The sequence below is a fragment of the Empidonax traillii genome, unplaced genomic scaffold (assembly GCF_003031625.1).
Source record: "Empidonax traillii isolate 1590-97213 ecotype Southwest subspecies unplaced genomic scaffold, ASM303162v1 scaffold270:size1067046, whole genome shotgun sequence".
Lineage (NCBI taxonomy): Eukaryota > Metazoa > Chordata > Aves > Passeriformes > Tyrannidae > Empidonax > Empidonax traillii.
In genome coordinates this window covers 738,285-763,435 of record NW_020955463.1, presented here as the reverse complement: position 1 = coordinate 763,435, position 25,151 = coordinate 738,285, and the positions used below count along the sequence as shown (strand labels likewise).

The following is a 25,151-nucleotide window of genomic DNA, read 5'->3' as shown; positions in this document are numbered from 1 at the left end:
TGACCTGATGTATATTCCAGTGATTCCAGTACTGTATCTTCTCCTTTCCCAGAGAAATTCTTGAGAAGATTCACTTCACTGTTTACAGCAGCTGGATTTAGTCTTACGCCTCTGCAATTAATAGAAAATGGTTTAAAATGTATTCATCAAAAGGATGGGCTCAGAGAAATGAAGAGAATATTACACAATTTTTTTATTTGACTTTGAGTCTTAATAGTAGCCACAAAATATAAAAACGGGTCATCTTCCACAGTATTTCTTAATTTTTTCTATAGTTTAATGAAATTTTAGTACCTAATACAAAGTCATTGTAACTATGAAACAGACTCAATGTAATACTTAATACAATTCCATGAAGAAATAAACAGTTCCTTGAAAATATTTGACTGTAACTTTGTTGTTTGTACAAATGACTTCAATTTGCTAACAAAATGCAAAACATATGCAATAAAAAAACCACACTTGCGGGCACACACTTGCATACCCACACCTACAGAAAAATCTTCATAAAAAAATGTTTTTTCAATAACTTCAGGAATAGTGAAAGTTATTTCCATAAATTTCTTTATATCACACCAAAAACACATGCTGTGGGTTGAAACCAATCTGATTTAACAATAAAACAAAAAAATGCATTGGCTGAGATCCTTAGCTTCCATTTGAAAAGCACTTACTGTGAAATCTGTTTCAAAGAACTACTAAGCAGTTGCAAATCCAGCTGATGAAGAAGAAGAATGATCTTCATTTTCGTCTCTGTTTCAGGGTCATAACCTCTTTTCACTTTGTCAAATAAATGCAAGATGGACGTATCTTCTCCTTCAACAGTCGCATATTCAGGGCCAAGAATTTTCACTATAGGATCTCTGTTAGCTGTAAACATGAAACAGAATCATGTAGCGTGCTACTATGTTTAAAATGATTGGATGAGACAAACACCTTTTGTTTCAATTGCTGTATGATGCTATTAATTTACAGTAAGAACCTTATAATGTTCATAGGTATTCATCAAACATTACCGTCTGATTTATTTTTTCTATTGCAATTTTACTGCAGTTTTAATAATATGATAATATTAAGAACAAAAAGAAATTTTTCTTAATAAACCAATTGCTTTTCACAGCAAATATTAAGATTCATTCAACCAAGGAGTGAATATTAAATAGTTCCCTTTATCAACAGTCCCCTTTCCCAAAAATATGCCTGGCTGATTCCCAAACCAGGAAATCAATGGGTTTAACTCACCGAAAAATGATAATTTTGGAAATATGATTTAGTGTTAAAGAACATCTTTAAGCTTTTCTAGTAGCATTCCCAATGGCCCCATTACTCCCTCAGCTATGCCAGCTGTTCTTTTTGGTAAACAGTGACATAACTACATGTCAATGTGTTTTACAAAACCATTTTGCTCTGTTGCTGCAAATGAAGTCCCATGCATCTGTGAATGATGATACACTGGTCATATTATTCTTCCCTATTATTCATGGTTGACCACTGTCAGTGACAGGGCCCTGCATCAGATGGATCTGAAGCTTGATCCAGTATGTGCATTTATATTTTAGTACTGCAGATGCAATTTCTGCTGATATTGCAATAGAATAGAAGTGATCTCTTCTACCTCCAGGTAGGAGGAAGATATCCAGTTCAGCATATCAACAGTCTACTTGTCACTTTGAAAACCTAGGTCTTGAAGATGACACAGTAGAAATGCTCGTACCTATATTTTAAAGCCACTGTGAGAAGGAATCTGGAAATGCTCATTGTGAACCTTGTACATGTAAGAATGTCTTAAGCATGTAATTTTTTCTTTGGCTATTTTTTAAGGATGTAACATTTTAAAGGAATATTAAACTACATACATAGGAAAAACTGTTATTAGCCTCAAAGAATACTTTTTTCCCCAGAAATTTAAGCCTACTGTCATAGCTGTGCAATTGCTCAGTATACACAGATTTATACATGAGATTCAACAATTTTATTTTAACTTTATTCCAGATTTATTTGTTATTAATTTCTGTGTAAATAAATCAAGAAACAGAAACTTCATTAAGGTCTGGATCAGCACCTTTAGCCACCTTCGTGAATGAATACCTTCTCACATACTTAAAATGCTTTTTTTCTGCATATTTCATAAATTGTAGAAAACATTTTAAGAGTGAGGAAAGATTAAAAAAAAAATAAAAAAAGAAAGGAAACCTTCAAGGCATGCTTGTGCTTCCTTTAACTTTTTTTCCGTAGTAATGTGTAGCAAACGGGACAGCTGGTCAAAACTGCGAACCCTGAGAGTCGATGCCGAGAGAAGGAGCAGTGGTTGGCCATCTTTGCTTGTGGCTTTAGACTGAACAGCTGCTTCACTAGAAAAATCAAATTATATCTTTTTACTATCAGAGAAAAATGTGTAATGAACTGAATGCAACCCTTATTCCCCATCCTCCTGTGCCACTCGGGAATGAGGAGGTACAGGAAATCAGAAGTGAAGTTGAGCTTGAGAAAAGGTAGGTGTGGGAGGCGGAAGGTTTTAAGATTCAGTTTTATTTCTCATTATCCTAACTGGTGGTAAATTTAATTTCCGTGAGTGAAGTCCAATTTGCCCATGATAGTAACTGGTGAGTGATCTCTCTTTGTCCTTATCTCGACCCATGAGCCTTTTGTTGTGTTTTTCTCCCCTGTCTACTGGAGGAAGGGGAGTGTTAGAACAGCTTGGCGGGCACCTGGCAACCAACCAAGGGCAATTCACCACACGGGAGTCACTCCTAACACAAAGAGAAATCACATGGTTAATCATGGTTAGACATATATTGTGAAAAGTCTTAGGAATAGACAGTTCAAGTTGTAAGAATCACTAATTTACTAGGTCTGCATCACAAACGAGACAGAATAGTCTCAAACTCTCAAAAAGAAACACTTCAAATTTTAGCTCAGAATTTTCAATATATATCAAAAAAATCCCACCCATATCCACTAAGGCTTGCTTTATGCTAACTGAGCACAATTTTGCTTCATAGTTCACCTTCTGCGTTTGAAAACACACTGCAGTTCAGACTTACTTGATCACATAACCCTCTCCAAATACCGAAGAGTCCAACTGCGTTTTCCACTCAAGCGGTTCTCTGAAGACAAATGCTGCTTCCTCGGGATGTTTAGTGCTGAACTCCTCTGTAAACTTAATAATCTGATTTAAAAGCGATTCGTTCAAAGGGGTGATTTCGAGCATGCCGGTTCCAGAGCCAGCAGTAGTCCACTGAGCCGCCCTCTCCAATGCCGCTCCCATGGTCTCGGACACTCATCACAGGAGTCCACCTTGGCAAAGAGACACCGCCACAGAACAGCCAAGCTGAGCTCTCAAATGGTAAATGCCGCTGTAATTGGAAACAAACATATCTAGTAATTATTCGATTCATTTAACTCACAAAAAGCCCCAAAGTGGGGAAGAGGGACTTGAAGAAGCCAACTCGCAAATTTTAAAGAAATAGGGAAGTCAGGTGCAAGCACAGTTTATTTCACATTAATTAATTCCGGGTGCTATGGAAATGCTGGGAGCACACAGCAGACGGCCTCTGTTGGGGCTGTAACAAAAGGTTTCCCCCCCCGTTAAAATCCCCTGTGCAGGCGGACACACCCAAGCCCACCATGGCCCCCCCGCCTTCGTCTCTGAATGGCGGAAAGGAGGGTGTGGGACCCCCCCGACCAACCTGGAGAGCCTGAGACCCGCCGCAGTACCGGGCCAGGGACCGCCTCGGCCCTGGGGGCTGGGGAAGGAGGGGGAGGGAGCAGGGAGCAGGGAGCCCGCTAGTCGCACGGAGCCCGCCCGAAGTCGCCCCTCACCTCGGCCCCGGCGAGCCCGGCCGCGCCCCGCCATGGCCGGCGGCGTTGCCGTGGGGACGGCGTTACCGGGACAGCGGCAACAGCCGCGGCCCCGGCCGGCATTCCCTCGGACGGGAAGAGGAGCAGTATTTAAAACAATAAAGCCGGCTTGTATGTCTTTCGGTGCGGACTTTAATAATGTAGTAACTACAGTTACTTCGCACCAGAAGTTAAGGGAAGACCACCGAGTGGATTTTAGCTTGAATTTTAGCCTGGACAGCTCAAACCTGTCACTCGTTTGTCAGCTGCTGCAAGCTTTAATTAATAAAGGTTAAAATTGACCACTTTTAGTTCTTGAGGCAGTGTGGCAGATCATGCTTGAAATGCTTTTTGTTAAAGGAAATGTAACATGAAATTATTATTTCTTGAAAGAAGTAAAGGAAAATAGGTATGGGCAGAACCAAGGAATAAAGTCCTTTCGCATACTGAATACTACACAATACTATACACATGCAAACAGAGAGCTCCAAACACAGAATGGAAATTAATACTATTCACCCAGTCCTATTATAGATCCGTATATTGTTGAATGAGCCATCACTCTGGATAAATTTTTAAGTTATAAAGTTCCAACTGTGCTCATCTCATAATGCAGTCTTATCTTTAGTGCCACTGAGCAGATAAGAACTATGTTCTGGGACTTCCTTTTCCACTCCAGTTCTGTTATTTGAGCCCATTAAAATGCCTGCCACGTGATAAAAATTGGACTTCTATTTGAACTAGGAAGGAATGGTTACCTGCTGTACAGTGACTGAAGTTAGGAAGCTGTGGGCAGCTTCCCAGTATATGTGTCCTGCTGAAGGCAGGATGTGTGTCCTTCAAGGACAGTCCAGCAGAAATACCCAGCTTCCAACACCACAGAGTTAACACACCAAGAGTTGTTTTACCAATTCAGAACTCAGCTAGGTAAGAAACCTCTAATAATGAGGAAGGTCATGGAATGTATGTGGAGTGTATCTCGAAGAATGACACTGTGGGATTAATACCCTTCTTTCATAGAGATGATCGTTCATATACATTTTACTTACTGAAACTTTCAAGCAGTAACTATGGATAAGTACAAGCAGTCTGCACAGTAATGACTTAAGAATAGCATTAGCTGTTCTTGTTTCACTGCATAACTTAGAGAAGATAAAAAATGAATCATTTGATTAGGTGAAACTGAAAGAGCATTTTTAGTAAAAAGCCTGGGTAAATACATAATGCAATTTCTTTTCTGTATGGAACACTATGTATGAATACATTTCCAGAATGGATTAAATCTCTTCTTTTTACTGAAGCAATGACTATTAAAAAGTTGATTTTGATGGGCAGAAGGTGCAAGCAGCAAAATGTGAAAGGGAGTAAAAGTATCCCCACCATGGGTGGTGGGGAGTGAAGACAGTGAGTTTTCACACAGAGCTGAGTATTTTAAGCAAGAAGTCGGTGGAGTAAGAAATAGAATTCCTAAATGAGATCACTCTGTTCCGCGGAACAGCAAGAAGAAAAGATGTTTCAGTTACAAAGATAAATGGAATGATTTGCCCCCAAAGACTGTGCATCTCCACTGGCTATAGAAGGAGCTTTGGTAGCTAGCTCAGGCTTAGTTACCAGTGGATCTTCCTGTGGGGACAGATAAATGAAAAAATGAAAAAGCAGAAATGATCCTACAATCCAGTGGTGAGCAATGCTGCTGGGATCTGGTATTAGAAGTTAAGTCCTTGGGATGCTCTAGAGTCAGAGGTGCTTTTCTGCCTTTTTTGTTGTTGTTGTTGTTTGTTTGTTTGTTTGTTTTTTGTTTTTGCTTTTTTGTGTGTGTCTGGCAAATGCAGAGTTTGTAGCATAAAACACTCTCAGGAAAACTGCTCTAACTCTTCTGAAGACTAGAAACCACCTGATTTAATTTATGACCTCAATTTGTGTGACTAGTTTATGTGTATTTTTCTTGTACAAATGTTGGTCCTTTTCCTTGTTTTCGACACCTACTTTCCTCCATAGATTTTACACCCAGTTTCTGAGTTAGAATATTTTATCTTAGACTTCACTTTGCTAGGCTAAACCAGTTGAGTTCCTCTAGACACAACCTACAAGTTCTTCACTCCTCTTAGCATCTTAGTATCCCTTATTTGCCTGTGTTCCAGTCTGAACTTTTTTTTCTTGAATAGATTCAACGCTATTTGTAAGATCATTTCACCAGGACCTAGTACAATGGCATTAATAGTCTTAATCTCTTTTAGAAGTTCCTCAACTACTACATTCTAGGATTGCATTTGGTTTTCACATTTGGGATTGTTGTCACCTTGCAATTGAATAATACAACCAATTTTTAATCCCTCACTTTTATTTTCAGCTGATGAGTTTGTAGCTTTCTACAGAATTTGAGCATATGATATTGCAGTCTGCCCTTTCAAAATCAAGTTCCATTTCTAAAGAAAAGAAATGTTTACAGCATGCAATCTCTACCTTTTTGTTCCCTTCCTCTTCCTCTTTCCAAAGTTTTGAATCTGATAGAAAATTTGAATCATATTTCACAGGGGTTGTGATCTTGGAAATAATTAAGTGATATGAACAATTTCTGTTCCAGCTTGTAGTGTCTGTGCTCTGTAGGTTTTTGCACATTTTCAGACATGTTTCATCTGTATCAAGTCATTACTGCAATTATTGTGTTGGTATTTCAGCTCTGGGTGATTCCCTTGGTTACATTCAGGCATATCTTGCTGGATGACAGGGAATATTGCCTTCTTACATCAGCTATCACTAAAAAATAAGCACTTAGGGACTCCCTCACTTAGCTAGACTGAAAGATATTTAATACCACTTTTTGCTTTTTTTTGATTGATCAGTGCTATCAATATGTCCTAGCACAATAGTGTAAATGGATATATTAGAAACAAATTTTGCCTGAAAGCTTAAGTGTTAAGTAATCACTTAAAGAAATATGAAAGTATTCTCTTGGTGACTCAAAATCAGTGTGCAAAAAATTCCAGGCAATGAAGCTATAACGTGTCCTCAAAAGCAGCTTACTCAGGAACTGGGTCTGCCCAGAGATGGCATATGCGCCATGTTTGGCTGATTCCATAAGCCAGTATTAGTACATTTATGTAATAGAGACTTTCTGCTCTAAGTTATTTTTACATTTTTAGTGTAAAAGACATTTTATAAAACAGTAGGTGAGATGTTTGCCTGAGCATAGTCAAAGATGAGATCATTTGTTACTGGCACAAAGAAATGGGGAATATGAAGAATTTGTCAGCATGGTGAGTAAAGCAATTGGAAATTTCTTTTACAATCTCGGAGTTGGAGCCAAAATGTGTAAGCAATTTTTCATGTATATTTTTCCTCACATTATTGTAGTACAGGGCGTAAATTACTACTGCTAAAGCAGAACAGTAATACTCATTGTAAAAAAAAAGTGGAGGCTTACACAAAATAAAAAAGGTAAATAGTACCAGCTGGTAAATAATACCAGCTTTTGTAAAATAACATTTTAGCTAATCAGCTTCATGGTCAGTTTGTCAGACAAGCTGAAAATCAAGAGAAAACAATATAATATTTGTCAGTTTCCTTTTATTGTTCATCAGTTTGTTTTTGTTGCAAAATTTACATATTTTTTCATTCACAAAACAAACTAAAGTCCTGTTTTGGTGAAAAGGGCTTGGCAAAAGAAATAAAAAAAAAAATCCATTTGTACTGCTTTTATTTCATTTTGTATCATTACAAATGCACCATTTAGAAGCCTGGAATTGTTAACAAACATTTTTATGCATCTTAAATTCTTGTAATCCATTTTTGTTTGTTGTTTAATGTTTGTCTTTTTTTTTTAATTGGGTAGCAGTGCTTTGTGGAAAGGCTCAAAAGGTGACATACATGAGAATGTAAAAAGAGGGAGAGGGCATGATGAATCTGCTGATGTCTTTTCCTTCTTCTCTTTTTCACCCAGTCTCTGATTTCTGTGTTGTAATCTCCTACTTACCTCTTGTTTTCTGAGTAATTAAGTGCTTCAAAAAATGTCTACTGAACTGCAGTTGGAGTTTTTATGGATTGGACATTGTGCAATTCAGTGTCTTGGCCCTAGAAATTAAAAAACAGAAAAGACCATTTAAATGGGACTCAATGAAAGGGGTAAAGAGGCATGCAAGGGTGCATGGGTGTCTGGCAAAGAGAGAGGTACTTCAAAAATCTTCAAGGAAAATAAAGCAGGACAATATTTTAGTTAGTAAGTGATAAATTAACAGTATCTGCCCAGTTATTTTCTGAGCAACGACAATAACAGAGATTCTGCTGCTCGTTTTTAGAAATGGCTTCCAGATGGGATTCATATTTTACAGTCCAAGATTGAATGTGATTTAATAAGTTTCTATCAGTAAAGAACATAATATTTCAGAATATGAATTGTGTTACTAGACTGTGCTTCCCTCTGTTTGTAGATGGCCATTTATTCCATTTTGTTCATTTCTGTTTGCTACTGCCTAGGACTTCTGAATATTTTTGATTATAATCTGAAAGAAATAATCAGCCTGGTGTAATAATCAAATGACTGTAGTTATGTCACACTAATATTGAAGTACTAGTTTACAAGACTGTGAAAGACTCAGTAAATTAATTTTGAAATTTTTTAAAGACTCAGTAAATTCATTAAGATTTTTTTCTTTGTAGCATCAGAACAAGATAGAGGGCAGGTTATCAGGGGCCTTATGAAGGGGAGATATCTTTTCAGCAGCTCTTTTTCCTGGGTTTAGGGGAACAATTCTACGTAAAAGTTTTTCTTTTTAATTCCTACATTATCTTTTTTGTGTCTTCATCCTCAATTCCTGCTTCACGCAACATTTTGTCTTGAAATTTCTGCAATGAAAATATGTGTGCCCAATAACCCTGAAAGAAAAAGCTTTTGAGAAAGGTATTCTGAAGTAGAGTTATCTAAGTATATAAAAATTTTTTTAATTGTTTTAAAATCTGGACTTTTACAGGAGTCACCAAAGTATTGACTCCACGAGTCACCTTAATTTGTTCGTGTAGCAATACAACTCCTTGCACAGAGAAAGGATTAATGGCTCATTCTCTTTATCTTTCCAGTTAATTCTTCCCTGCATAAAAATTTTATATTTTGTTTGTATTTTTCAAGGGAGAAAGAATATCTATGCATTTTGATGTTTATATAAAACACTTTTTCTGGAACTAGTCAACTGTTCTGACTTTAATGGTATAGCAATTCAGTATAATGGAAACTACATAGTGTCTTTTAAAACTTGCTCACTGGTTAGTTGAATTGTTTTTATGAGTGGATTATAACTACAAGGTTAGTACAGTTTCTGTAAAGAAATCAGAAAGATATAGAATCCTTTTAAGTCTTCCACATAAATAAACAAAACAAACCAAAATAAATCCAACAATATTTATTCAAAATAGTGTGTGCCAAGTGGAATAGACACAGTCATAACCTGGCAAATTAGAACACCTTACTCTGTGTTAGGTGTATCCAGAAACACTTTGCACCTTTGCAATTTAGAAAAGAATTTGACTTTCTGGCCAGTAAAACAAAAAATGGAGAATTATTTTAAAATGCAGGCAGAAAAATTGCCAGCTGCACTTCTTAATTATGTGTTTAACCTTATTTGAAATAACTTAGTATTAAAAGCAATGCTACAGACAGTGTGTCTTGTACTGTATTGTAGAGAGTGTTTTTAGCTTTCAAACACAAACCTTTTTCAAGTGAATGCTACTGACGTGCCTAAATGCCTTTTGCTTTCTTAGTAGTTTCTAAAAATTGCTTCCTTTTTCAAGGGGAAAAAGGGAGAAAGGATTGGGCTGTTTGTTTTGTGGTGGGAGTGTGAAAAGGAGATTGTTTTAAAATTAGAATGTCATAAGTAATCTTCAGTTGTGGATTTCGTTTCCTAGAGGAAAAATGAGAGGTATTGGTGGAAAGTATTTTGGACTGTAATGTGGTGATATTAGTCAGGAGAGAGGGTTTGACTATTTCATGACGACCGGATTCTTGCAGGAGGTGCCGACACAGATGCACAAAAGACACTACATAGCTAGAGAGAAGGTTAAAATACTTTTCAGGTATTCAGCTACGAGTTATTACTGTGGTAGCCCCATTTCACTTCTTAGGTAATCACCAGCAGTAATTCTGGATAATTCCCTGCTTAGTTTTTACAAAACTAACATAAAAATATAAAAAAAAATAAATCTGTATCGTTTTTCCCCTGTTATATAATCAGAAAGAAAGCCAAGACTGACATCAGGGCGTTTTCTCTTCTTTGTAGGTCATTTCAAGGCAGAAATTCAAGCACCTTGGAGCAATCACTGGTTTTGAAGAGACTGCTTCTATCATTTATGGTGGTACGGTAATATTATATGGGAAAATGTGAAATTGTGAGAGGAGTGGAGATCAGAATACAGCCAAATCACTACAGGGTTTGAGCAGCAATTGGCTGTAAAATTAATATGGAGCAACAGTTAGATGTTGCAAGGTTGAGCATTAATCCAGTGCCTGGTAGAAAAATAATGCATTTATCTAAATTTCTGCTTCATAGTGATTGTACTGTGCGAGCTATCAAGCAAAACAAAATAAACCCCAACTCTAAGTCCATAGAATATGTTTGATGAATCTGACATCTTCACTCAACTTGGATGAAAAATAACTCCTTTGTGGATGAGAACAGGGATTATAGGTCCATTCCAAATCCTTTTACGGTAGAACTTCAATCTGGGGAGGAAAGTTGCCGTTTTATCAACATAATTTTTATTGAGAGAAGCAGAAATGCGTGTTGCATATACATGTATTCTTGCATAGTGTACATTCTGATACACTTAATTCAGCCAATTTTCTGGTATTGTTCTCAAGATCTGTGCCATGGATATTAGAGTCCTCCATATGGGTACATTTTTCCTCTAATTTTTTCCGCTCCTTTTTCTGGTAATAGCTGTATACATTCAAGCATTTTAGTTTAAATTTAGAATCATCAAGGTTGTTGTAGAGGATCTGAAGTTCTGCCACAGTTAGGTAATTATTTTACTCTAGAAGGAGTTGCAGGTAGCTCCTACATCTTTATTTTTTAGCTCAAGCAGAGATAGAGATGAACACTATCTATTTTTAAAAATTCTTTATTATTTTCCCACCTAATTTATGCATAAATTAATATTTCAGCTTATTACAATAGCTGTTGATTTTCAGCATGCCTTCAACTCTGAATGTAAAATTTCAGGGCTGAATCAGGCCACTTTTTCAAAATGCGTACTTATGTGCTCTGTTTAGATTTGGGAAGAATAACACTGAATTCTTTGAATGTTATTGTTTCCTGGAGAACCAAGTTAGCATCTATTGCTTTGGTATTGAAAAGGTTGCTGATTTTGATGCCAAAAGACTCTCTTACTAAGTAGTTTGGAATAATTTCTCAGAGATGAAAGGGGATTCCATCCCTAGAGGAAAATTGTACACGGCAAGACCACATGGCAGACAAGTATCTTCTCCCTTTGTCATTGATGGATTTCTGTCATCGATTTCATGGCAGGAAAAATTCGGTCTAGCAACAACACTGCTAGACAGCAGGCAGTTAAACTTAATTTTTCCCAGACTCTTTAAAAAAAATCTAGGACCCGTGGCATTCTAAAATATAGTTTAGTTATATTAATAACATTTTTCTTCTAATATTTCAATGTGAAGGGTTAGTGATTTGTTCAGATTTTGGTAAAGCCATTCATGCTGGAAATAAGGATGCCATGGGTCAGAAGCAATTAGGCTTAGGAGTCTGAAAAAATCTACCACCAATTAGCTGTTTACTACTGCTGTCAAGTAAATATAAGCATATTTGATCACGGTAAGCCCAAACTGAGATGCTTTAGTGATTCATTTATTATGGTATTGTAGTCTTTGATGTTTTGTTTCAGGAATACAACTAAATTTTAAGCAGTGACATTCAAGAATTAAAAACATTCTGTGCCATTAAAGTGAATAAGTGTAGAATAAAATGTAATGATCTGAATTTACTCATTTTTATGCAAAGAGTCCTTTGCATCTACTACTGGCTGTGCTACAGTGCACAGTATGCATGGTATGGAAATCAATGCCAAAGCTGGCCCATGGACTGGGAGCAGGGTAGCCAGTTTGTGCAGTGCTTTGCCAAAGCTAATTTACTTTGCTAAAAACCAGGGTAAATTAGACAGTATGCAGCATTAAGCAATGTGGTTAAACTGCTTCCAGTTACCAAGCTGGCTCCTTCGGAGCTGCTCGGACATGCCCTGACTAAAATTGATGTGTGTGAAATTTTATTCATGTAAGGAAGGATTGATGAATCATACCCATCCTCTCTTCTGCAGAAATTCTGTCCTCGGATACAGGCAGAATGTATAACTAAGCATGTTTTCAAATAACTACAGTATAACTGTCATTGCATTTGACCTCAGTAATGTGATTCTTTGAGTAAACACAGAAAGGCACCACAACTGATTATAATTAAATATAAGTAGCTAAGCACAGATCTGTGGTATAAATAGATGTGTTACAGCTGACAGTTAAAGTTTGAGTTCAGTTTATGTGTGAGCCTTTGCATTACTCATGTAAATCAATGTTCTCACTTACAAGAGAAACCTCATAATTTACCACTACCCATAAAGTAGCCTCACTGTAATCAATAGTGATTCCTATATGGAATTACTGTGCAGAGCAGCGTTTCTTCCATCCGTATTCTCAGTATGATTACTGTATGGTTTGGCACCACGACAGAAGAATATCCAGTGAGCTCAGTAGTTTTCTGCGTGGAAGGACTTAGTTGTCTTAATTTGGTACAGAAATTCTGTTCAGTTTAAAGTAAGCAAAACTAGAATTAAATACTCCACATGGGGAAGGATTGAGTATAATCTTCGGAGGGGGTGGGAGGTAGTTGTTTGCAATCTCACTGTATTGAGACTTTACAATAAATTCAACTTAATTTTTTTTCTTTTTTTTGTAGAATACAGTAATTAGAAATACTTGGTGTTTGCTGCCATATTGATAACAGTAAAGGATGATCTCGTCACTTTTTTTTCATCTCTGCATCTGGTGATAATTATATATGCTGCATTTGAGACTGAGAGCAAACCATATTCAGATGAATCTCAAAACATTGTGCAGTCTTCTGATCCTGTGAGCTTGCTGCACTGCACACACAGACTTGCTGTGCTCAGCTCTTCAGTCCACCAAACAGGAATGATGAGTGCAGAGGGGTTTCTGAACTCCTCCACTCCTCTGGGGATCCTGGGGATGCCCATGGGGGTGCAGGGCTCTGAGCCACTCTCCTAGGGCACCTCATGGAGCCACAGCCGGTGTCCAGTGGGATTTCCTTCCATAAAACAGGCTGAAGCTTTGAACAGTAAGGCAGGGACTTTGAAGCACGCAGGAGCCTGACTTCTCTGTAACTCGCCACTCCACTAGACAACTCCACAAGTTCAAGGGCAATCGCCAATTACCCACGAGCCCAGGACATGAGTGAGATCCATCCTGGAAGCAACCAGTGATGTCAGTAAGAGGTAGGTGTGCTCTGGGCCACCTGGACTGAAGCGATCCCCTCAGGAAACTGAGGTCAGACCTGTCTTTTAGTGGAGTTAAAAGAAGCTGTAGCTGGAACTTGAGAGTTCAATGTACTCACGAAAACCTCTGCTTTGGCACTTAGCAGACTGACAGGACTAAAACAATTGAGCCAAGTGAATTCAGATTTTACAGTCAGTAAAGCAGAGGTTTTATGAATTGCTTTTTGTGCATTTGGATTGCCCGAACTCTACTTTTGGTGCCTCGTGTGCATCCTGAGTGTATGGCTCTGTGTTCCAACAGAAAATATAGGTTACATCTCAAATAAGCAAAATTTAGAAAATAAATGGGTTTCTGTGTTAGTATGTATTTGTAATTACTAAAATTAAAAACATTCCTCTACTTTTCTAGTCACCTGTGTAACTAACACCTCTGTTGGAATGGAGCGTAACTCTTCTAGTTACATAAAACAGACACTTCCAAATGTAATGTTTTAAAAGCTGTGATTAACTAATGGGGGAATAGAAGAGTTTTCTATTAAATATGGTGAGCATGCAAAATAAATAGGACTTTCAAAAAAACCAAAAAGTAATTCTCCCTGGCACTGGATTACAGCATCAAGGAGTGGCAGTACTTAAGCTGACAAAACTATATGATAGAAATCTGTGATCAGCTTTCCTGTTCTAATTTTCTATTTCTTATATGAAAGAGACTTATTTTTGACTTTGCCCATCTTGATATATGGATAGCTTACATACAAAATCCTATACATTCCTTCATGTAATTTGTGATTTTTAAGATACACAATACACAGTCATGTTTTATTTTGTAAGCAGAAGAATAACTCTTCACTTCAAGAAGTATCTTCCCCTGAAGTGTCTTACGTGTCTTTTTCAACTTCTGCCAGCAGAACAGTGTAGTGTTTTTAAAGTGTTATCTTTTTGCTGTATTGTTAAGCTTATATTTCCCACCTTGAGATTATGGGAAAACACACAGAGGCTTTGTATGTTTTGCCTATAGTCAGTAAAAACGTACATGTACTCACAATATTGCTTTAATAGGAAGTTCTTCAGTGACTGCTCAGTGATACAATAATATCTCCATTTAAAAAATAAAGTAGCAAGACAGATGAAGGACAGACAAATGCTAAACAGCAACTTTACTACTTCTCAGCTTAGCAGACCTATCTTAAACTCAGCAGTTGTTCACAAATATTGCCTTTGTATTTAGCTAGAACGTTGCTGTTTCTATTTTAGGTACAGGAAAGGACAAGTTTAAGAAGGACAAGCCCCTTCAAGCTGTTCTTCAGCCACATAAATTGAACTCACGAAGATTTATCTTTGTAATCCCTGCCTCCGCTTTGCTTGCCTGCCTCATTGGGATGCAGGGTGCCTGGTTTCTCAGTGTTCATCACAGCACAGCTCCCACTGCCTACAGTTTGCAGTGGCAAGTGCTCAACACTTCTACAAATTACACTCCTCCATGCTAAGCACCTCGAGAAACACAGTTAACAACCACATGTGCAAAGTGACTCGTATCACACAGGAAATCTGTGGCAAAGGCAGGGATACGATACAGTTCCCCAGGGCTGCACTCATGCCTTAATCATGAAAACATGTTCTCTTCTCTACAGTTGTCTGCTTCATTCACTGTGTCCTTACAACGGCTGCAACAAAGAAAGTACAGATTGCACTGAGCTTTCACTGTGCAGTGATTCATCCTCCAGCACAGGTCCTTTCTGTGCGCTAAATAACACAGAAGAGCCATGGAAAACTCTCCCTGCCCAAAGGAATTACATCCAGTTCCCTCTGCCTCACCACTCACATAATCCACCAGGATCCTTGTCCTTTTATCTGCCTCTTCTACCACCAAGAGAGTTGGGTGCATGGGAGTGATGGGATTCCTGATCCAATTCCTGTGCTTAATCAGGCCCGACTGCGGCAGCGGCGAGCGGCAGGATCAGGGGAAAATGTTTTGAACGCCAATAGCCCCAGGGCTGGAGCGTGCCCAGATGTTTCATGGAATGGCTCTGGCAGACCAGTCACACACAGGTGTTTATTGGCTTGAAGTAAAAGTCAGGAATACCAAGAATAATTCATCCGCCACTTGGCTCTTCAAACAGAACAGGAACGAGCACAACGTGCAAATCTAAATGGCAGATAACAGCAGCTCTTAGCTAACACACACACTTCACCCGTGGAGCTGCTTGCATGATGAACTTTTTATTTTGCTGGAATGAACTCATTTTCGTTATGAAAACTGATTATGCATATTGTTACGGGCATGCAGCCAAGCAACCATACAACTCGCTTTTTCACTAATCTCTGTCATTTTTAGGAACAAAACACACTGCTGCTAACTGCAAATACAAATCTACTTCTTAGAAATATGATTTGCAGTTTACTTTCTCTTTACATTTAAAAGCTATTTAAAAGCAAAACAGATCTAGCTGGATCAAAAGTAGCATTGTGCACTTAAATGTACTAATTTTCACACTAAAATTACTTTAGGGAGCAAAGACTTGCTATATGTGGCAAATCAAAAGAGAAATGTAAGAAACTATTCCAAAGAGGTTTGCTACTCCACACAGCAAAAGCTCTGCACAGCCTCTCCGTGACCTGGACTCCGCACGATTTATTGGTTATCTTTAATAAAGCAAAATCCAAGCGCCTTTCCTGCTTTGTTACTTCCATTTTAGCACTAGCAGTAGCAGACAGGCAGACAAAGTTTAGTTTTAGCCTGGGAGCTAAAAGAAATACTTCTAACATGCATATGTACTGTTACAGTCTGACTTATAAATGCTCAGTAGTAAAGTCAGCAGGAATTGAGCACTAAAACTGGAGAAGAGTAAATGGAAAGAGATCCTGCTGTATTTGCAGACTCGTGGTAATAAGGAAAGCGCTCCCAACTGCTCTTGGAAACTTGTCCTGTAAGTGAGTAAGGGGAGAGGTCAGACAGTGACAGACTGCTCTTCCAGCCTGAAATGGGGGTTGCACCAAAACTAAAAAACCAAAAACAGTTTGAAACATGCATTTAACTAAAAATTAATGTTATTAAAACAAATTATACCCGTCATTTAGAAATGTAATCTGAAAGTACCGTAACTCCTGGCTTCTCTTCAGATGATGTCTGGCAGCGTGCTGTGTATTATCCACAAAGTATCTTCCAGAATCCCCAGCACCCTGGCTTCAGGAACCACTCTGAATCTCACTAAATTCTGATGATTCTGATGTCATTTTCTAAGCTTAAAGCATTCTTTCAAGTGACATCAATCATGACTCAACCTGGCCTTTCCTGCCACATATGACAAAGGCTCCTATTTTTAAACTTCCAGACAAACACAGCCTCCTGTATAACTTTTTTTTTTTTTGCCAAAAATATGTCAGTACAAATCTCACTATTCTGAGCATACTCTGTTCTTTTGGGATACTTGTCAGCTCACCTATTTGTATCAGACTTATAAGAAATTAAATGTTTTTCTAGAAGCAAAATAACAGACTTGGAGAACAGAGCTTCCACCTTGCATTATTCATGGAATTTGTGAAAATCTGTGGTTCTGTTGTCAAGAAGCACAGAGACTAATTGCACAGAGCCAACAATTCACTCAGAGCAGTGGTTAAAATGGATAAATGGATAAAAATTATTTGTGTTAGTGCTTGAAGTCTCTTGGAAATGTCAAGTACTTTCTTGGCATTCTAAAACCCAGGCTGTACAGCAAAAGCGGGAGAGTCCCATTTTGTATTAATTTAAAAATGCGTAAAACTGATTATCCCCTTCTAGCACTCTGACTGCTTCATGAAGACCCAAGATGCTGATTGTAACTGGCCACACTCTTCCAGCTCGTCATGGCTCTCATTCATCTTCCAGCAGACTGGTGAAAGTTTTACTTCCTATGTAAAAAGATATTTAGTTCCTAAGTAAAAAGATATTTACAGAGATTCCTCTCAACCAGTTTTCCCACTTGGAGTAAGCTGTAAGTGTTCATCTGCCCTGTTTCCCATGTGTGGCAGTCTTGCCATTCCCATGAACTGGCTGTTCCTCTTGTGTAAATCCCCAGCCCATGCATGTATCTCCATGTATTTCAGTACTGTCACTTCAGGTTCATACTCTTCGCTTTAATCACCTTGCAGGGTTTAAAGGACACTTGGACATGTTCTCATCTCTAGTCTCTAAAACATTCACCAAAATTTCTAGTATAAAGGATTTATGGTATTTCTTTGGTTCACAACATTTATGTCCTTACCATACATCTGTTACTCTACTTTTTTTTACTCTGCTCAAGTAGAATGATGCACATGTGTAATTGAACTGACAAAAGTTAATATTTTTCTAGAACAGATCACTTCTAGTTAGTGCAACTGACATTTTACTCATTGTTCTTGTTAGTACCCACATTTATTCTAAAAGAACTTTGAAATGAAATCATCAAAAAGCTACCAGCTGCACAAGTCTTCTGAAGCTTCTGTCTGAGTCTGTCTTAGACATTACAAAAACACGTAAGAAGGCTTAGAGATAGTCTCAAAAAAAAAAAAAAAAGAATAGAAAAGGAATATCCAGGTGGCTTTTAAACTGTGGAATACAATAGAGTTTGGAAAGTATTACACAGAAATAAAATAACAAAAAACCCCCAAGATACGCCATTTACAAGTTGAAATATATAGTGCTGTGCCTTCGCGTGAGCCGAGATCAATGAAGCAGACAGAGCTCACCCTACAGGGTTGGAGAACTGCTTGACAGCTCCGAGTTTACAAACGGGTGACTGGCAGCTTGAAGGCGTGCTGAGCAACACTAGAAAATCTTTTAAGGCTTAAGGTTAATGAAGGTTAATTATTCTGAAACACTGTTTTGTAGATTTCAATAATAATTGCCTAAAGCGACAGTGATGAATTGCTGCCTCCATTTTGAGAGCACTTGGGAAATTACTTAAAAGTGTGTGAGAAAATTTATCGGGAACACATTGTAGGTATAAAAGAAATGAAGCCCTGGAAGGACAGCTAAGCTGCAAAGGGCAGGACCATCTAATGCAGTCCTACAATTTCCATTAAATAATTCAGACAAAGAGTCAATAGATTTATCAGCCACACATATTTACTACCATGTGTTTGACAGGACTTTGATGCGTTTGCATTGAAATTCGCTCCCAGATACTGATCTCAGATATTAATCCAAAGATAATAACCAGACGGCTCTCACACGTTTGATTACTTGCCGAAATATTTATCATCTTTGCTGATTGCATCTTATCGTAAAGCCAGAACCTGAGCTCAGAGAAGTCATCAGCTTGGTTCCAGTGTAAGAGCTGCCAACCCCATTGTGAGGAGTGTTACAGAAGTCAAAGGGACCACACATGAAACGAGGCACTAAAGTTCAACAGTAAAAGTTGAACAGCAAGACCTGGCATTAGATTACAAGGTCTTCAGAGCAAAGGCATTTCTGATTTCCCAGGCACAGAAAGACAAGAGGTAAAACTCTGATACTGTTAAAATAAAAATTAAACTTTTCTAACCTCACTAGCACTGCATGTTTACACACTACCATCTCATCTGTGCCACAGAAACTGCAGGAACAATCCTAAGTGCTGAAGTGGTACAGAAGGAAGTCATTTGAGGCTAACTATAGGAGGAGTTCCTACTATCACTCACTGAGGGGTTGAAGTGGTGTCAGCTCTCTGCTGATATTTCACCCTTGTCCCATACACATGATACAGAAAGCAGCAGCAGCCATTAGCTGCTCGCAGTGAAGCAATCCAGGCTAAGCACTTTCCAATAGCACAAAATGAGGCAATTTACCAGGAAGAGAGGGAGTTGCATTAGCATGAAAAAATTCTAAGTTATTCACAAGATGCTAAAAGAGAAGGAAGAATCATCAATCCTGAGCACTGGAACCACGAGGATCCATAAGGATTTTACATGACGCTGGTGAGCCCAAGCCAAGTAACCACTGCTGTAAGTGGAGCTGTGAGGGGAGCAGAGCAGTAGCACTGCCTCCCTGCAGAGCTCTTACATATTTGGAGAGAATCTTGCCTCTTGTGTTTTCCACTTAGATTTTGTGACAGATAAGTTAGTGTGGCTGCGAGCGACCCAGGGGTTCCTGCAGAAAATAGAAGCATGAGTGTCTCACAGGGGGTACATTAAATGAGGTTGCAAGGACAATAACAAACACCAACTGTATAAATGGGTCACGTTTATTGGCATCAGAGTTAATACAGCCACCACCATCCCTCTGGTACAAGGTAGGTGAACATGAAGGAGGCTCAGGATTAAAAGTGCAACGATACATGGGCATCTCAGCCGCACCCATCTTGGGACTTGTTGGACTTGAACAGACTCTAAGAGTAGGCAGGTTTTAGTACCATTTCAGAAGATAAATTCTGGAGACCACAAAGTCAAGTGGTCATTCAGAGTGTGACACTGTGAAGGGAAACCATGTACAGAGTCTGCCAGGGCGCAGTCAAGGACTGCACATTAAAGTGCATTACCTGGCACGGAGGGTACCGTAACTACTCCCTGCTAATGCTCGTATGTGAAAGGCACAGGGGTGGTGACTGCTCCTTCTCATAGGACACCCTGCTGCTCACATCATCTTTCCGTGCTGTTTTCACCCACAGGTTGCTCACTTTTGTGCCAAACTTGCAGACATGCTGGTGTTCAGAGCCCAGCAGTGCCCCAGCTTCTCCCTTTCAGCGGTTCCTGGCCAGCCTCTCCTTTCTGCTTCACGTTGTCCTTGTTAAACTATTGGCCCCTGACATGGAGAGGCTTTTTGAGAAGATTGGTTAGGAAGAAAGGAAACGAGATTAAACAGAATGGGTCACTTGAGAACACTTGCAGAAATTTTGTCTTTATTTGCTTGGTCTGGTAGCTTTGGAAGATAGGAACTCCACATGTTCTATGGTTACATTTATATAACAAAGTCCTTAATTACAGCAACCCTTACTTTCAAGCAGGCAGTAGGGAAGCCCCCAAAAAATAGAAAAGTTTGCTGTAAGAATAATAGTGTCTCATAATCAGAAGTGTCACATAATCCTCTGAAAATTAAAAATGGAATAATAAAATATTTTCCCCATTTACTAACTTACTGTATAATCTTATCAGGGATACCATCCCTAATTTCAAACACTGTGGTGTTACCTGTGGCAGCCTCTCCTGTGGCAAAGAGCGGCACCTCCTGCTTTGCTTGGAAGAGGTTCCCTTCAGCTCCCCTGCTGTGCTGCAGCATCCCCCGAGCCCACACGGCTGGCTGACAGTCATGGGGAGCGTGGTGTCAGGAGCAGGGTACGAATGTAGTTGGATTTTTGAAGGGAAAATAGAACTTGATACTTCAGTTCCCACAGAGTACCACCACAGAGACTATTTTCTGTAAAACTAAACCAGCAGAGTGATGTTTTACACCACAGTATCACATAAAAGGCAAGACAGTTGGCCCAGTGATACTCCTACACAGACAAATTCCTGTGTCTCCGGACAGGTTCACATTTCTTTATCTGGCAAGCATAAAATTGTAGTCTGTGTACAAAGCAGTCTTTTCATTTAGGGAACAATTAAGTTAATCCCACAAGATTTCATGTTTAACTGGTTTTGTAGGGAACAAGTTTGTAGTCTGCATTCAATCAAGGTCTTTTGACTTTCAGAAAATAGGGGCAAACCAGTATAGTTGAAATGTTAAATTCTAAGCTTCCTGAGATGTGTGAGTCCTGCCTGAGTAAAACTATGCATCTATTTGCTAAAACTTTGGTACTTTATCAGGAGACTTCTTTCTTTAGTATGCCTTTTATCTTCCAATCAAGCAATGTAAGACTGCTTTTTTTTTTCAATAAAATAAATTGGTGCACACTTGATAAATACAGAGCAATATTTACATGTGCACACAGGCTCAGTTATAGCTGCTGCTGGCATTAAGGTGACATCAGCTGCACTCATGACAAGATGCAGGCTCTTGGCCTTCAAAGTCTCACCTATTCAAGAGCATGGTCAGGCTCTGTGCTTTTTTCAGTGTGGTTAGAGCTGGAGTTGGATCCAGCTGTGGCCAATGATGATCTGAATTCAATGAAGTCAAAAGAAGACAATAATTCAGGTTCAGTTCTGGTTTTTGACAAAACAATGGTTCCAATCAATCTTTGGTTTTGGTTCTACTTCCTGCTTAACAGCTGTGTAAAGAAAAACATCTGGAATAATACCCCAGCAGGGCCAATAACTGAGGCTGCTCTTTCATACTATCCAGATAGGACCAATAATAACAAAGCTTTCAAGCCAGTTTTCAACGACGACAACAAAAAAACCCCAAACAAACAAGAAAACTCCTTTTGTGCCTTACAGTCAGTAGTAGCCAGGACTGCAAATGGGACTTGGAACAGACTGCCTCCATTGGCACCAGGCAGGGAAACAGGACAAGACCTGCCATTCTGGCTCTGCAGGAGAGAGGCAGAGCACAGCTCACGTGCACACAGCAAATTCCCTTGTGCAGCCAAGCTGGGCACAAAGGCTGCCTGGGCCAAGCTTTTGTGAGCCCTCGGCTGCTCCTGGGCAGTGCACAGCATGGGCTGAGGCCCTGACACCAAGCTCTAACCACCTGATCCTCCTGTGGGATGCTGAATCCTAGATCTGACTGCCCCATTTATGCCAGCGCTGCCTCTAGTGCCAGCTGGTTAGAAGAGCTGTCCTTACTACATCTCTTTGCACCTTCCTGCTGCACTGCTCTGCCATCCCTCTGACTTTTTTTTTAGTGAACTCTTTTGAACCTGGGACTGTGTCTTTGTTCCGTGCTCATATGGTACCTAACACAAGCCAGTCTGTATTTGGGAGCAGGGCTCCAGAAGCTGCATCAGAGTAGGTTTAGTGGGGAAGCATAACCCAGACAAGGAGTGCAAAGCTCCATGGAGTGGTCTCAGCCCATGCTCACATCTGGGCAATTGCCCCATCATCAGGGAGTGTCTCGATCATGAAACCTGACTTCCCCCACCCCCTGAGGTGCAGACCAATTTCAGAGAACCACAGCTGCTTAAAAATAAGCCAGTAATGCAAGTCTAGGAAAGGGAGGGGACTCATCGGGGAATGTCCAGAGGTCACACAGGAAACAAATCAACTGCCCCCAGTGGCCACTGCCTTAAACCGAAGCCAACACTGGCTGCATAAAATTTAAAATTGCTCCTGGTCTTTTTTACCACGCGCTGCTCTCATGCATGAAACAAGCCACAGGGACCTCCCAGAGCAATTCTGTTTTCATGGGACAAAACACGTTCATGTGCTTCTCCATCTGGAAAAAACACTAACTCTTCACCTCTGTTTCAGACACACAGCACCCCAGTGTCCACAAGGAAGGAGGTAAAAAAATGTCCTTGTATCAAATTTTTGATGTCTCACTGTTTTTCAAGATGAGTTAATTATCCCTTTTCCCCTCCTCGTATTACCTAGATTACTAAACTGAAGCTGTACAAAGGCCAGAGGAAAACAAAGAATGAAATTGCCAATGACTAAACAGAGTTTGGTAATTTTATGTTAAAGCTGTGATGGACTGTACTCTTCCTGCAAAAGTTAAAGAAGTTAGAAGAAAGTAAAGCAACAGCTTGGCCACATCTGCAGGATCTGTGGTACTTCTTCTGGGTACTACATTTCAGCTCCATAATTCCCACAATCTTAGCTTTGTTTACAAAAGCAGATTTACTGGTGCTTATTTATATTTACCGAGGAGGGAACAGAAACCGCAGCACAGTTGCAGCCGGATCTCTGATCTCCTGGACAGTGACTCACAAAACCGAAGATGCATTTTCAGGGTGGTGCTTACATTTGTAACACTTTGCAGTTCACCTCTGCCCTACCCTCAGACCCTCTGCTTTTAAAACGTACCAAATCCCTTAAAACTAGGTTTCTGTGAGTCTGTGTATAATCCTATAGAAAACACAAATCTAAATTTCACTTGAAAATTATAGGATGCCTTCTGGGGTGTTTTTAGCATATTCAAGTTGTGAATACTAATACAGCTACTGAAAAGAAACAGATCTAATTACAAAAGGAATTGTGACCCAATTTTCTCTATTTATTGCTTATCAACAAGTTTTCAGATACAGTTTGTGCCACCTGAACCCTTTTGGAAATCCTGACGGTATTTTTCTCCATTTATATAGTGAAATGTGTAGCTGGCAGCTTTGTGCCACTGAATCCTTAAAAATTTGTTTAAACAGGCATGGGTGTACAACTGAAACAGAAGCAAAATGAAGTCTCAATAATCACACGGATTTACCCTCTTTGTTTAAACACTGGATGTCAACTACACAAAATACCACAGTATTTTATTATAGAGATGTGAAATCATTCCATGCAGTCTTCCAAATATCCAACTTGCATTTCAGACGCAGATACCAAGAGGGGAAAGTCTCCAGCTGTCTAGAACTCCAAACTCTCTCATTTGTACTGTTATTTAACATAAGACAAAATTTAAGACCAGACTGTAACTGTTTCCAAATGTTTTTTTGTGTGTTTCTGCTGAAACCTTTAACTGTTATCTAGCACCAGAATTCTTAAACAACAAATACACCCACTGTCTTGCTTTAATTCTGTATTCAGACATTTTTCTGTTGAATGCTTGCTATCATACATTAATCATGATAATATATGATAAATACTTAATGACTCTGTGAGCAAAAGGATCTTGGGCAAATTGCAAGTAAAAATGATTTTAAGAACTGATATACAGAAATCTCTTAATCCTGTGGGGAAATTACTGTAGATAAAATGGTAGCAAAAATAGATTCAGATTATAACTTTAACTTCAGATCTCTGAAGAAACTGTTCATCCTTTGAAACAACCTCACACAAGCCAAATATGAACTTTACTGAGGAAAAAATTCTCCATGCACAGTAGAAATCTGGACCAAAGTACATGTGGGAAATGCAGAATTCTGCACTAAAACAAAACAGAAGGGGCTTAAAAGTCTTCATTCTAATCCTAGTGTGTGTTAGGCTTTTTTTTTTTCTGGAAAAGACATAACACAATGCAAAAAGTAACTCAGTTTAAGCACTACTTTCTTTGAGTCCTGCAAATGAGCACAACCTGTGGGACTTGTGAGCGGCCTAGAAGCGTGTGTGTCCCATGAAACACTCCAAGTCAACAACTCGGATAACACTCCAACACTTTGCAAGCCCAGACGAGCTGATATTTCAACTTGATCCACTGACAGAAGCTTTTCCTCTTACAAAGAAAGTGGTTTGTTTCGAGGTGGGCTACAGAAAAAGGTAAACATCTATTTTGAAGGAGCTTTTGGCAACAAAAATGAAATACTAAGAATTGTCCTTGTTCTAAGGTGCTTTATTTTTCCACTTAAGATAACTGGAGCATTACAGTTACCAGAGAGACCTATGAAATAATTAACTACTTGGGCATTTTACCTTTTAAACTCATTTTGTTCATCCTGGAGAAGAGAAGGATTTGAGGAGACCTTAGAGCACCTTCCAGTACCTCAAGGGGGCTACAAGAAAGCTGGAGAGGGACTTTTTACAAGGGCATGCAGTGGTAGGCCAAGGGGTAATGGCTTTAAGCTGAAGGAGGGTGGTTTAAATCAGGTATTAGGAAGAAATTCTTTCCTGTGAGGGTGGTGAGACACTGGAGCAGGTTGTCCAGAGATGCTGTGGATGCCCCAACCCTGGAAATGTTCAAGGCCGGGTTGGATGGGGCTCTGAGTAACCTGGTCTAGTGAAAGTGTTCCTGCCCATGGCAGGAGGGTTGGAATGGGATGATATTAAAGACTCCTTCCAAGCCAAACCACTCCATGAGTCTATGATATGTTATGGTACAAATTACAATAAAGAAGAAACAC

The 25,151-nt window shown here is 39.2% G+C and overlaps 1 protein-coding gene and 1 long non-coding RNA gene across 6 annotated transcripts in view; one reads left to right on the top strand and one right to left on the bottom strand.

Annotated features, from left to right (window-relative positions):
* ARMC4 (armadillo repeat containing 4) overlaps positions 1–4,077 on the bottom strand; it is an 84,765-nt gene extending 80,688 nt beyond the window's left edge. For 3 of the 5 annotated variants that reach the window (XM_027889704.1, XM_027889708.1, XM_027889709.1), the window contains exons 1-5: positions 3,823–4,077; positions 3,045–3,356; positions 2,194–2,351; positions 675–870; positions 5–111 (exon numbers count right to left, since the gene is read on the bottom strand). In XM_027889704.1, the coding sequence (XP_027745505.1) occupies positions 5–111; positions 675–870; positions 2,194–2,351; positions 3,045–3,268 (685 nt within the window). In that variant the 5' untranslated portion in view covers positions 3,269–3,356; positions 3,823–4,077. Of the gene's footprint in view, positions 1–4; positions 112–674; positions 871–2,193; positions 2,352–3,044; positions 3,357–3,501; positions 3,564–3,822 lie in introns of all 5 variants that reach the window. The other 2 variants (XM_027889705.1, XM_027889706.1) reach the window with 2 other exon arrangements.
* A 180-nt stretch (positions 4,078–4,257) lies between these two features.
* Positions 4,258–16,550, top strand: LOC114060302. Its single transcript, XR_003571865.1, has 3 exons — positions 4,258–4,767; positions 10,107–10,182; positions 14,602–16,550. It is a non-coding gene; the product is annotated as an uncharacterized LOC114060302 (long non-coding RNA).
* Positions 16,551–25,151: the final 8,601 nt, after the last annotated feature.